The following is a 14,801-nucleotide window of genomic DNA, read 5'->3' as shown; positions in this document are numbered from 1 at the left end:
CTGAACGAGTGTGAATGAAGGCGTACAATTAAACTGTCCTCTAAACTGATAGCTGCCACTAATTGCATAAGGGTAGAAGAAAGAGGATTTTTTTTGCATGCTGCTGATTTGATAGCCCAAATGAGAATGCTCAGTGATGCTTAGCCTTACATAAAGATGGCTCTCAATGTGGGGAGCAGCAGCAGGTCATCATGTGTGGCTTTCATTTGCATTCATCCTCCTTTACTCCACCTCCCTCTCCCATTTTTTTTCATTGAACACTGTAGGCCTTCAGGAAGATTAAAGGGGCCTTGAATAGTAGAGGGAGTTCAGAGACTATTTGTGCTTTCCTTGTTGGGGCCAAAGTCTCAGTCGTGTATTGTAAAGGCAGTACTAAAATCTGAACATAAGCCATTAGCGACATAAATAGCCTTTTCAAAGCACAGAGTTAAGTATCCAGTATGTTGATTGCAAACATGCTTGCAAAGTTGCGCTCATCTGTTGTCTAACTCGCCCGGTTTGGGCTGTAAATGTGTTTTCAGAGCAAAAGAAAAAGAAGGAACGTGAACACTTACTGATGTGCAGTAGCATGTCTTTGCTTATTATAGCTGCTAACTGATGGGCTTTACAGAAACAGTCGGATGCTGATAGAGAGTTCAGGCAGGATATAATATGATGGAGTGTGGTGGCACAATAAATAAAAACAAATTTGTCAGCTCTAAGTGCTCCACTGATATTCTGGAGTATTTAATTCAATGTAATGATTTAATTTCATGGTTCATAAGTCTTAACTGGTCGGTCAGCTGTAGTCAGGATTCTGTCCTGACTACAGCAAATTGATTTAATCTAGAATTATTGTGTTACATACAGTCACCCAAATAAGCCATTCTGGTTGTTGTAACAAGCAGTGGCGTGTCTAGAAAATTTTTGTTGGGGGGGCCAGGTAGGGGCACAGATTTGGAGAAGGGTGGCAGATGTAATTGGCAGATAATGTTTAAAAAAATTTCTACCAACCATTAACCATAATTCAATAAGCCTATAAACCTAATAACTGAATGCGCTTTTAACTCTTATTAGAATGAGATTTTAACCACTACGGTGCAAAGTTTTTAGATACTGCGTTGATAAAGTACAAGAGATACAATCAGTGCTTTGTCAGTCTTTACTCAGCATTCAAGGACAGCAATATTTGCATAGTATTTTTACTGACATATAGTGCACATATGTTTTGGGCAAAAACATTTTTTAATATTAAAATATGAACATTTGTAACAAACAATTGGCAAATTAGCCAATGCAAAACTTTATCTGCCTGTTAAAAAAAGAAGATAATCTTCTCACAAACTGGTGTTTGATTTTGAAACAGGAAAAAAGTGGAGAAACAACTGAAAAGATTAACATTTGAATAAAACCTGAAAGCAAGTAAATACTTTCTATGCTGCCTTATGGTAAACTTTGGTAATATTGATAAAGAACAACACTGGCTGATGATAAAATACAGTCAGCTGGCATGGTGACACTGCCAGTATTAACCTGCAGGGCTGGACTGGGACAGAAAATCGGGCATTTTGACTACAGACCGGCCCACCAGGTATTAAAGCCATAAAGACTTTGAATGAAAACAAATGCTGTTGTGACAGTGATGTACACTGTCTTGTTGATATATGTATGATTTCTATACATTTTACGTCAGATAAAAACTTTGGTTGTAAAATTTAGATAATTATTTAATAAAAGCTAGATATTTTAAATGAGAATAAGAAAGAAAAGTATTTCTTTGTGCCCCCCTTTCCCTGTTAATGCCCTACCTGGCCCCCTGGCAAAAATTTCCTAGATCCACCCCTGCACAGTTACCAGCTGTCAGCTACATAAAAAAGGATCCTGGTGTTATTTGTCTCTCAGAAACAGTTCATAACTTCCCTTCAACTCATTCATGTCACCTAAAAGGTAAACCTGTTTCTCCATCACCTGTTCAGCTCTGATGATTCAGTAAGGACATCTCCTGGTTTCATCTTCATGTTTCCCTCTCACCACATATCCAAACCGACATCATGACCAGCAGCTTTACAGCTGTGGCTCCAGCAAACATCAGCTGATACTAGAAATTAATATTAAATAAATTCTAACAACAGCTGATCAAGCTTAAACGTGCTGCTGTTGTTTAGCGCGACATCTGCTGGTTTCCTCTTTCTGGCGCAAAGTGGGCGATAAATAAATGAGAGAGAAAAGCCGATCAGCTGATCATTGATCAGTTTCATGATTGAAGTAGCAACAGGAGAGGCAGGGGGAGAGAATGAGAGAAGAAGAGGCAGCTGTGCAGCGTAACGACAGAATAAATCCAGCTTTGTGTCTTTTTCCATTATAGCTAAAGTTCGGGACAAACTGCATCTCTTCTCAGCTCAATACGAAACGTGTAATATTTTCTCTGAATGAGGGACCATTCCATATTTTTAAGGAGCCGTTGGCAACTCTACTAACCTTATGAATAAAATAAAGTTCACTATCAGTAACATCATAGCACCCACCCACCTAAAAACTCCATCAAGCTGGCTAGAACGCAGTACGAGTTATTGCAACTGACGGTAAAAAGTCAGCACAACGAAAATAAACTGCACCTAAACTTGGTTTATATCTGACCCAGATAGACTGCAGGTCATAACTTCTTACCTGAAGTTCAGTTCACCTGACACTCGGACTGGCGGCTGCCTCGGGGCTCTCCTCCTGCCTCCCCTTCCCTCATCCACCTGCTGGCCTCTGTGGAAGCCCCGCCATAGCCACCACCAAACAACTGAGTTATTTTTACACATCGACCTGCATCTGGCAAATCCACCACCTCTCATTGTTCATGCCATTACAAAAAAAATAAAAAATAAGTCACCGGGCATATCCCGGTATGCCCGATGGCCAGTCCAGCTATGTTAACCTGCAACCAAATCTGCAGCTCCATACAGCAATGTTACGACTTAGATTATATCTTATAACTCATAACTCTTATGTTAGCTGCCCTCAGCAGCATACTGTCTGAAATATTCCACAGCTGCAATAATTCTTTAAGTGTTATTTTTTCTTTGGTATTCTAATTTCACCGAAGTTTACTAAACTCAACAAACTTAATATTACTTACCGGGACATTTATTCTGTCCTCATTTTCTTTCACCGAAAAATTGTTTCCTGCAGTGCCGTCTTTCGCGCTTGGCTCTCCTACCTTTGCTAACGTGATGCGCATAGCGCAGAAGCCGATGGTGCATTCACTTACACTCGGATATCTGAGCTTAACCGTGAAAACATAATCGTACATTTGATATTTGATTGAATTTTGTTTTGCCTTTGGGGTGGCACCTGGGGTGGCCAGTCTGGTTGGGGGGGTGGCCTGTGCCCCCCCAGGCCACCCCGCTGGACACGCCATTGGTAACAAGGTCTGTAGTGTTGCTGCATGTGCTTCAGACTGATTAAACTCATTAACAGGTGATCATGGTCTGCTTTAAGAGAGCCTGGTAAAACACCAACGTGAAAAATAGTTACTGTGTGTACACACTGTGTGCGTTAACACTCATTCTTTTTGCAAATCAGTTGCAGAATTAACCAAACAACCAGCCTAAGAACAAAAATCAGGCTTCTTAGTTTGTTATTACTTGTTGTTTAGTGTAAATTGCCCAACATTAGTTCGAGATCACCGTGAAGTTAAGATCAGCTGCATTGCTGCCAGTTTACCTGATCTTAGCACCATCTTAGCATTCTGCATGGCTCAGTTGTGACCATTCGGCACATCCATTTGGCAAATGTAATGTAGCTCTCTATTTTAGTTGCTTTAGCCTGCATTGAGCTGCTATGCATCTGCAAGCCACCCCAGCCCAGCCCAGCTCTTCTCTTTTATCCCATATCTGAATGAATCAGTGTTATGTTGTCTTGATGCCTGCTCTATTCTGTGTTTGGATCTTGCTGTTGGGGTTCCTCCCTGCAAAAACCGACTCCCGCACATGGAGATACCAATACAAATCCAAACAGCCTGGACTATTATATGCTGGGATGATTGTATTGTATTGTATTGTATTGTATCTTTATTTGTTTCAGACATATAAAACAAAAAACAATATATACACACTACATATATTTTCATTTACAGATACGAATATATATGTAGATATACACACACACACGTATGTGTTCAGATAAACAAAAAATATTCATCCTCATTCTGAGATTTCGGATCTTTCTCTATGAAGACGTTATGTCTGGGTGAGCACTAAGCAGCATCCGCCCCTTCTGCACATGCACACACAAAGGTGTGTGATGGTTGCTGCTGGATGAATGCACGGTTAAACTAGCTTCAACTTCAGTAGAAAAAATAGTTCCTGTTCTGTTGTGGTCTGAAATACTTATACACTTCAGTTGGACAATTTACATAAACTATAATACTTTTGGCTTTCCACTCCTCAACAGTTAATGCATGCTGAACTTTAATCCCTCATCCTTACTGTGAGTGAAAAAGAAAACAAAACTATATGTTAACCATCTTAAAATCAGACTTATTGAAACTACAGACAGCACTGTATTAATGGAGGTATGATTCTTTGTGAGTGGTGGGAGGTTAGTTCTAGTAACAGATTCGTGACTTTCTATGTGCAAAAATACTGCGCAGGTGTTTATAAGGCTATGTTTACAGTTCTGGACTGTCTGATATGATGACAGGATCTTTCCAGGTGGATTTGCATTCATTGAAATGAGTGAGAGGCCTGTGCTGTGAATGAACAGCTAACGTCTAAGTGCAAAACCTTTAATATGCAAAGACAGATATAGATGGTATTAGTCTCATGGTTAAAATCAGTCTTAAACCTAGAATCCATTGGCCATTACTGTGCATAAGACAAAATCTTTCCTGCTAACCTGCTAGTGAAACAACAAAGCTTATTTGGCTGCACATCTGCCTGCCTTTTTTCCACACTCTCCTATTTTCTAATAAAAATGTTTCCCTCCCATCAAACCCTTTGCTTCCACCTTGGAGAGTAAGTGCTGGCTGTGTACTCCTCACACAGTCAATCTATATTTACCCTCTGACCTGACGGAGGGTGTTCATGTTCGGAAGTATGTAAAAGCCAGATAGCAAAGAGCAACACGCTCATCCTGCCTCGTTCTCTTCGTTCTTCAAGTGTGTAATCACACACCGTTGGTCTGCCTCTGGAGCTCCCCTCCTCACAGCGGTAAACATGCAGGAAGCAATTTTGATGATTTGCACTGCTGAGCCATAAATATATCTGTATGTAGAGTGTATTGAATAAATACAGGCTCACAGGTGTTGATACTCATACATTATAAGTGTAGAGCTAAACGAGGGAGCCACATCTTTCATATTTACACTTAAGTAATGATCCTGTTTCCAGCTCACCCATGCCTCTCCACCTCATCTGTTGTTTTCGAAACGACGCAAATAAAAAAGAGTGAAGATCTATACGGCTGCACATATCGGGCAAAGAGAGCTGACGCCACATAAAGACCAGTCTCTGTAAAGTGGAATGATCAGTGATTTTATCACCCGTGTCATTCCTGCTCTGAAGCATCTCAGTAATCCCCTCTCCTCTGCTTTTCCGTTTTTATCCTCTGTCTGGGATCCTTAATGGTTTCTCTGGCCGCGGCCTAAATTGATAACATCTGTCAGCGTGGGACTAAGTGGAAAGGTGGACATCCTAAGAGAAGGCAGGGGAAGAAAAACGTAACTGAGCATGGGAGTGAGAATAAGGGAAGCGTGAAGTAAAAGGAAACTATGGCTTTGGCATAATTTGGTGTCTGTTAATCCAAATGTGACTTTGTGGTTTTATGAGATAGACTGAAGTCGCCTGACAGCCTGGCACTTGGCAGGGCATCAGCCAGCACGTATAAAGACATGGCTGCGGTTGTGGTAATTTAACTGAACTGGAGTGGAGTAACATGGAGTGACTTGATGTCAGTGTGGCCCTGTCGCTCCACACAGTAAAATGTGAATACACTTACAGGTGATTGGTGTCAGGAATACTAATAATAATAGACTGTATACAGTGATCCAGTAACAACCACTACTTTCCTGTCAAGCTTGTAGTTCTGTACAACACATAACACAGTTTAAAGTGACACGCTTGACACATTTACCTCTTAATGGCCCCGGTGGTTAATTTATGTCAGTTTACAACAGCTGCTGAACATTTTCATCAGCTTGCTTAAGGACAATCATCATAGAAAGATGAGTTGGGGTTAGTATCTTGCCCAAGGATACTTGACATGCAGACTGGAGGAGCCAGGGATTGAACCACCAACCTTCCGATCAGTAGGTGACCAGCTCTACCTCCTGAGCTATAGCCACTCCTAGTGTACACTTGGTAATTACTTGAGGCTAAAAGTATAGAAGCACCTGTCTCAATGAATGAGGCATTAAGGTAAACAAATACAATTTGCTTGATTATTGTCACTTAACATGTTATACTTAGAGGCTTCTAGGAAGTCAAATGTCACACAGACACCATCTTCATTGCCACAGACACCATATATTTCGATTCAGGCTTCAGAACAGCCAGCAGATTTGCTCTTCAAATAAATATGCTACACTATATAAGCTTATATACTGCTCGTGTGTAGCTGGTTTGACAAGCCTAAGCAATTACAAAAAGGTATATGTCTAAAGCTTGACAAGACAATTGCAGTTCTTTGAGTAGAAAATAGTTTGAAAAGAACATTTTCAAAAGTCTGTTTCCTGCTTGCTTTTTCCAAACTCTTCCATTAACTTTCGAGTAGGTGTATGGGAGCATTTGTCACACAAGCATGACTGGGGACTTGCACCTAAATTCATGAACTGGACAGTAAGCTGAAGAGTTAGGGGGTAAGAATTTTTATATCTACCCCTCTATTTCCCACTTCCTAGTCAAGAAAAAGGCTTCATCTGTTTCTCATCTAAGAAGGCAGGCGAGCAGATGACAAGCAACTGGGTTGATAAGATCCCCCGGGTAGATCACATCAACTGGTAGGACTCTGTTGTCTGCCCCGTGGGTGATAAGGGAGCTCTGTCTGAGTAGTCACTGTGCACAATGTAGCTGCAGGTCAGCAATCATAGCCTCCCTGACTTGAAGGGCTGGATTCACTGCTCCCCATTTCTGTCATGTTTTCTCACCAGGAGAGCGAGGCATGATAAAGTGTTTCCAGTAGTGGTCAGTTGTGTCTCCATCTGTGCTGACCGAGCCATTCAAGAGCTAAATGCATCACTTAAGACAGTAATAAATGTGCCGTTACAATTAGAAGGTACTGGGCGACCCCCAAAGGAAAGTTTATCATCATAAAAGTATAAAGAGTTTTCAAGAGTGTGGAGGTCTATTGTATTGAAATTGAAATGGAAATAGACGTACTCTCCTGCTTCTGGTTTTTCCTCTCTGGCCTATGATGACTTAATAAGAACAAAAAAATAACTTATAGTTATTAAGACAAAGAAGAAGCGCTAAATGAGCACGAGTCTCCACCAAGGCAGCTCATTCCCTTTCTTTAAAGCTGTAACTCATTTTGGGATCAACTTGAGAGAAAGGCAGATGTGAAATGTAAAAGTGAGGTCAGAGGTCAAATGTGAAACGATATTTGAATGCAAACTATAATGTGATATTTAGAATCCACTACTACCAATACAAACAAAGGCAGTAAAATTTTAATTATAGTTTAAAGATAAAAGCCATTTTATGAAAGCTTGATCCTATTTGACATTGAAGAAGAGGTCCGAGGTCCATCATAGTGATGTGATACAAACAATGGCAGTAAGAAACATAGTTTTAAACAGCTCTGGATATCATTATTATCACTTTGACCTTCAGATCAATGCTTTGACCTTAAAGGAGAGGTCAGAGGTCAAATGTAACATGACCTTTGAAATCTTTAAACATTAGCTACTACATCCTGAAAACACACACCACATAGTTTCTAATTTATGAGGCTTTTTTTTTTTTAATCAATAAATCAGTGAGTTGACCTTAAAGACTTTGGTGGATGTCAGCCAAAATGTAACAGATTTAACACCCCCACTAAATTGATCAGAATTCATTCAATCAATTACATAAACGCTGCCAAAAACATAACCTCCTTGGCAGAGGTAAGTATGGCTGGCGTAAGGACAGTATATCCAGGGGGAGTTTTCATTTTTGTAGATGACTCTTATTTTTGTCAAATCCAGTAATACTTGTGCACTGGAGCCTTGCATGAACACACGGCGACCATCGCAGACAAATGTTATTGTCAGTACTTTGGCCTTTAACATCTATAGCCCAAAGGGCTGCCAATTCCTTCATATTACCCTGCAGATTGTGCCACTGACACCTACCTGCAGCAGTTTCACAGCAGGGATCCGTAGTACTCAACTGCTGCAGTATACCTGCTTTAAAAATTTCAGAGCTAGTTCAGTCATTAGGAAGGAATTGTCAGAAGTGCAGCACCACATATAATGTGTGTAAGGATCCTCCAGAGGTAAAGATTGTTACAACCTATTTACCATCCGTATGAGCTGAGATACTCAAAGATGCCTGGTAGTAAAGTAAAGGCAGTAAAAATAATGTGTTACATCTGGAATCCTACCCAGAGCCCACTGTCTACAGCTGCAGGATTAAGTGTCTACTGGACACAGAGGCTGAGGTTCACAGGTCAGAGCAAAACGAGATCAACTTATAAAGAATCTACTTACAATGCAAAAGTGGAAGAAAGACACTGGCATCCAAGTGACGGGTTAATGCGGTTAATAACAGATTAGCTCGAGGCTATTAGATAACTGGACCCAGTCCCTCACTTGCTGTATCTACTGAGTAATTAGATGCAAAGCAAGCGGCAATCATGGAAGAATCTGTGGACATGCCTGATTTTGGCCAAAGCTGTACATATTTTCCCAACATTAAGAAGCAGGTGTGAAAAACATCCTGGATTTGCCAGCAGCAGTCTCTTGAGAGCAGGTGGATCAGGGCACAGAGTCTCTCAGAAGTATGTTGAGAGGCAAGACAGATCAATTAATCACGAGTGGAAGACTTTCTCTTGGTATGCACCCTTCCCATCGGTCACTGCTTCACTTCATCCTCCAAATGTGTTTGATCAATGAGCCAGTTTGGATTTTGTTGTCATATGAGCGGAATGTTCAATACTTTTAGTGCTTCGGTGGATTACCGCCAGAATTAGAGACCAAAAGAGGGAAAAGGAAGAGAGAAATGAAAGGAAGGACAGGAATCCAAAGGTGACGTTTTGATACCCAGAGCTGGTAACCTTTCAGCTAATGAGTGGTTTGGAGACTCATATCGCTGGTATTGGCCTTTATGGAGTTCAGAGGACAGCCTTTAAATGTGTTGACTTTTTCCTTACCTTTATTTAGCCTGGATGGGCTGGCTGAGGAGCACTTGCACTTATACAGCAGTACCCTTCCACTTAATCATAGGTTGGGAGACACAAAACATGATTCTTTGGGCCATTTATAACCATTATTTGACCTAAAGGATCATAAACCAGTGGTTTACTGTAACTAAATGTTTACATGACCTTCTGTAATGATTCCATAAAAAGTGGAAAAATGATTTTCATTTATCTGAACTGTAGTAGTACGCACTGTTTTATCTGTTTGTTGTTGTTTTCTGCAGGTGGGGAGGTGACCAAGCCGCGGTTCACTCAATATTTCCGGGGAAGCCTCTCTGGATTGACCATCCGACCGGGAAAGATTGAGAGTCAGAAAGTCATATCCTGTCTGCAGGCCTGCAAAGAGGGACTGGACATAAACTCCCTCGAGAGTCTGGATAAGAGTATAAAGGTACACGTACACAGAGATAAAGGAGGTGTTTCAAAAAGAGGGACTGCAGTAAAACCTCTCATCTTGGTTTAAAGCGTCGGATAATAGTGCAGATCACATCAGTTCAGTGAAGAGAATGGATATTAAAAGAAACAGAGGATGGGCTTTTTTCAGTGTTTTAGATACCAAAAGCCAAACAATTACTGAATGACTCGCTGAATTCAAGTGTGGTACTGTAACAGGATCCCAGTGTTGCCATAAGTCAGTTCATGGAATCTCCTAGATATTCCTCAGTCAGGAAGTAAAGTGTTTAAGAAATAAACCAACTCAGTCATGAAGTTGCAGACCACATAATGTTACGGGGTTAACACTCCGTAGGTTTTATGTGTATGTGACCCAGTACGTTGGTCAGTATAACGTAATGTCACAAGGAAAGTGTTGCGTATATACATGTAAGTGGTTCAGCTGTTATCCAGACTAACAGAGGCTACGGTCATCTGTGCGTTCCTGAAGCACACCAGTCAGCTTGTACCGTATTACCTGTGTCTATCCAAACAGTGTCGCCACCTGATTAAGCAACTAATGAAGCAGTGGAGCACAGGGGAAGAGACGAGTCGGGTTCTTGCCTTCCCGGCCCTCAATAAAATCTGCCGCCAGAAGCAGGAAACATACCTCAACCCCTATTCTTAAGCAAGTGTACATTTCTTATGTACAAAACTGCAAGTTCACGTCTCCCAACGTGCTGCCCATGATCAACTTCATGCAGAGAACTCTAACAGAGATGTATACCCTGGACACAGAGGTCACTTACCAGCACTTCATCTATACCCGACAGCTGGGCAGTTACCTTAGAAACGCCATGACCATGAAGAAGAAAGAAACGTATCAGTAAATGTAATGGCAACCAAACCTGGCTTTCCTGAAAATCTTCAACTACCTTCTTCTTCCCCTTTTTCACTGGCGTAGCTAATTGATCTCACTGTGCTGTGCAAGATAGAGGGCATACAAGATAGATGGGGCTTTGTGTGGACTCAAAGCCATCGCCTGTAAGCACCCTACCACTCTCAGCTCCTTTATTCTTTCTCCCTCTTCAGCTTTTCCCTCTCCAGCAAACTCCAGATCCTTCTATAGAGAACCTTGTGCTGTGGCGCAGCAAAGAGATGCATGCCAGCCTTTTGAAAAGGCATGCTGGGATGAGGTGGAGGATATGAGAGAGAAGAGGAGAGCCTCTCTAGGGCCAATGCAGTTTATCTTTTGAGAGCCATTTAATTTTCTTCTTAGCCACACACTCATCTGGCCCCTGGAAGTCCACGGGAAGCTTAGCCAGGCAGGTGGACAGCTGGCACTGCACAATCAGAGGAGAATAACAGGCAGAGAGGCAGGTAGACACAAAGTATAGACAGAGAACAGAAGATGAGAGGAGACAGAAAGAAGTGTGAATGGGGAAAATGACAGGGCGTGGGGACTGTATAGAGCACCACAGAGAGGAGGAGTAACTTCACCCTGGTGCTGATACCCAGTTTTAGAAAATGGGAACTACTCATTGCAGTTCTGGCAGGAGAACACTGAATCCTTTTTGAAGTAAGAAGGCTTCAAATCGCTACCATCAAACTCTGCAGGAGAGCACACTGCTCTGTAAAACCAGCTCTACTGTGTGTCTCTATGTTTACGATATTTACTAGTTCATGCATATTCCCATTATTATCATACTGCCATGTTTAGTTATGCCAGGTTTTCATTTATTTCAGTACAGTATGGAAGCAGAAGCCTGAAACTACCTTGAAACAGGTGATCCATCACAGTGAACATTGGATGTGTTTGTTTTATGCCGTTGCATGGTAAAGCAGCGCAGCCGTGATGTTCACTTTGATGGATTGCCTGATTCAAACAAGTTGCGAGTCTCTGCAAACTAATGTGTGCACCACTGTACAGTGAAACCTGTAGAACACAGGGACTGCCTGGAAACAAGCAGAAAGGTAGTGACCTTTTATCATTTGCAGAAACGCTGCTGAAATTATTCAGTTTTTACCCCTCAGGCTGATGGAGCATTGCTGTCAACCCGCCGGGCAGGCGGGCAGCGTGGACCCCCAAGTTTGTGAATATGATAACTCGAGGAGGTGACATAGGATTTTGAAATATCATCGTGCATCTACTAAAAATCTCAGATGAGTTCGAATCTCAGTGATGCTGACCTCAAGGATTTTCAAATTTATACCATAGGTGCATCTGCCTGAGGGCTGGGCATGATAGTGCTACCATGGGATTATAAGCACCCTTGCCTCTTGTTGCATCACAAATATCAAACACTATACACTAAAGGTTCAGCAACAAAAAGTTGGTTTTCTGGGTTTCAGCCACAGGAGCCTAAGCAGAGAAATCCAGAGCTCCCTCTCCTCACGCAACCTCCTCCAGTTTACCCAGGAACGCTTATTCATTTGAATCGTGACCCTGAATGGGATAAGTGAAAGAAATACATTTGAAAATGTTGTTTTTTCTAGTCTTTTCTACTCTCAGTATAAGCCACATTCACTTGGTCAAACCCACAAACACATACAATAAACAGAGATGACACACGGCGGCATGTTTATAGGTCGTATCTTGGGCAAACATGCAGACTTGAGGATCTGGATTTTGAATAAAGCATCTCAGATTATTGGATAAGCTGTTCTTCCTTCGAAGCTGCGGCCACCCCTGAAACATCCATATAGTACCGATTCCATTTAATTATTTGATCTTAAGGCCACGACTTGAAATCGTTGGAGTTTAATCACATTACCACACAGCAAAGCGTGAGCCGCGCGGTATGTAAACGGTAAGTTTTGCACAGAGAGTGGAATCTGTACCCCTGCCCCCCCTTCTCCTGCAGCAGGTTAATCTGCCCATGCCCTGCACGCTTTCACTCTGTCAGCTTTCGTATGCACAGGCTAATCTACAGCATCTCAATTAGAGCTGACTGATTTCAGTTTTAAATGGCTCTGTTCCCACCGACATTTTATCATCTGCTGTGTCAGTTCTCGCTCTCCGTCTAACATCTGTGTTTTCTCTCTCCCTAGTTTCACTTTAACCCAGCTCAATCCATCCTGGTAATGGAGGGCGAGGACTTGGAGAACATGAACGCTGCTGTGAGGAAAGTTTCCTACATAAACTCCCGTCAGTTTCCCACACCAGGCATCCGACGCCTGCACATCTCCACTACCGTCCAGTGAGTGCACTGCCGCGTTCGTCTTGTTCTTCGCCTTGTTTTTTCTCCTTTATCTTTACTGAAATCTGCTTCGTGTGTGTGTCTCTCTGTCGTTTTTTTCTTCCTACACGACGATATTTGTTTCCTTTAGTGTTCACACGCTTTCTCTGTTTCTGGGTACCTTTTCTTTAAGATGTTCGCCCACCTCGACACTTCTGTTAAAACAACACGGCAGACATCACACCGCGACTGATATATGATTCCCTTTCCACGCATTGATCCCCACCCCGCCCTCTGTTTCTCGTTTTCCTCTGCTGTCGCTTCCCCTTTCCTTTAATACACCATTTTCGGTTCACTGTCGCCACCGGGGGCTGGTTTTTACATTTTCATGTCATGTATTAATAATTCTTCCTGGATTTTGCCAGAGGAACGAGGGGAAGAGAGATGCAAAAGGAGAGGGTGTGTGTGTGTGCGCGCGTGTGTGTATGTGTGTGCGCGTGTGCGTGTGTGTATGTGTGCGTGCTTGTAGACGCAAGGCACAGAGAAGAGAGGCTGGCTGGTAAAACAGCCTCCCTTGGCGGGTTACCATTAAAATTCATGATTGTTTTAAATATATGTAGACCCCTGCAGCACAGCCCTGGGGTTTCACTCTCCGCCCTCCCGATGGGTTCGATGCACAGCGGCAGGCCCGAGAACTTCAACTAACACAGCAGAAGAGTGTGTGAGTGTGTGGATGGATGAGTATGCACATGTTGGTGTGTGTGCTGCACAAGCTGCTGGTGATGAAGCAGAGTCGTAGCTGGAGGCGCACCGATTATCAAGGAATACATTATGCTAATAAGGGCTAAGCTTGCATCATTGCTAAATGTTGTTTAAATGAAGTTTTTCCACAGACTGCTGACCAGTCTGCGAGTTGCCGCAGCTGTGTGTGTGTGTGTGTGTGTGTGTGTGTGTGTGTGTGTGTGTGTGTGTGTGTGTGTAAAATAAGGAATAAAACACTACTTGAGGACATGTGTGGCTAATGTTTAAAAATGGGGTCCACTCATTGTGTCCAAGCATGTTTAGGGGATGAGTTTTATTTAAACATCCAGTTTGACGCCAGAAAAAAAAAAAGACAGTAAATCTTGCCTTTCAGCTCTGTTAGTTACACTGAGAGTCTGGAAATTGGCCTCCTGCAAGAAGGCATCAGCGGGTGAACAAACTCCCTTCACTGCTACAGACAGCATGGCTTTACACAAATAAACAGAGATGCTAAATATTTCCTGGCGATGCAATTAAACGTCTTTCTTGCTGACGCCTAATAAGCCAAATTACTGCAGGCACTGAGAATATAATTAGACGAACCACGTTAATCTTGGGTTCCCCTCGTCCTCGGTCTTGTTTTTTGTCACAGAGAGCGGTTCAGACACGGAATCTGTACTAGAACGCGGAATTTTATTGATTCCGCGTTCTAGATGCTGTGGAATCAATAAAAGTGTAAACGTGGCGTCGACGGTGCATTATTCTCGTACCACAAAAACACGAAAATGGAGACGGACGCTTCCCGGACAGGTGCTTTCAGCTGGCTCTGGGGCTCAGATGTGATTGGAGAAGTGCTGCAGATAACAGATTTAATCAGCCAGAGAGAAAACACCTGTGTGTGTGATCGAAGTCCAGGTGTGACTAATGACATTAACACTGGCTGTGATTCATTAAGGTATCCCACAAGCCTTTGCCAGTGAGACACAACGCACAGCACTGGGACCCCCTTGACACGCACCTGTGCTTTTTCCTGCTAAAACTGGTGAAAATACCGGTCTGGAAAAACATTACTGCACATGCCCACTTGAGATTGGCCGTGGAATGTTCAACGCGAGGGTGAACAATCACGACTCGATACGACAT

The 14,801-nt window shown here is 42.4% G+C and overlaps 1 protein-coding gene across 1 annotated transcript in view; it reads left to right on the top strand.

Moving 5' to 3' along the window:
* Positions 1–14,801, top strand: part of LOC146693387 (calsyntenin-2-like) — a 333,610-nt gene that overhangs the window by 285,035 nt on the left and 33,774 nt on the right. The window contains exons 10-11 of the mRNA XM_085479236.1: positions 9,591–9,757; positions 12,790–12,938. Coding sequence (XP_085335362.1) covers positions 9,591–9,757; positions 12,790–12,938 — 316 coding nt within the window. The remainder of the gene's footprint in view (positions 1–9,590; positions 9,758–12,789; positions 12,939–14,801) is intronic.

This window comes from Copadichromis virginalis, linkage group LG14 (genome assembly GCF_057382275.1).
Source record: "Copadichromis virginalis isolate Kocher_CV1m ecotype Utaka linkage group LG14, C_Virginalis_male_GT1.1, whole genome shotgun sequence".
Lineage (NCBI taxonomy): Eukaryota > Metazoa > Chordata > Actinopteri > Cichliformes > Cichlidae > Copadichromis > Copadichromis virginalis.
This window is presented reverse-complemented; position numbering and strand designations above follow the sequence as displayed.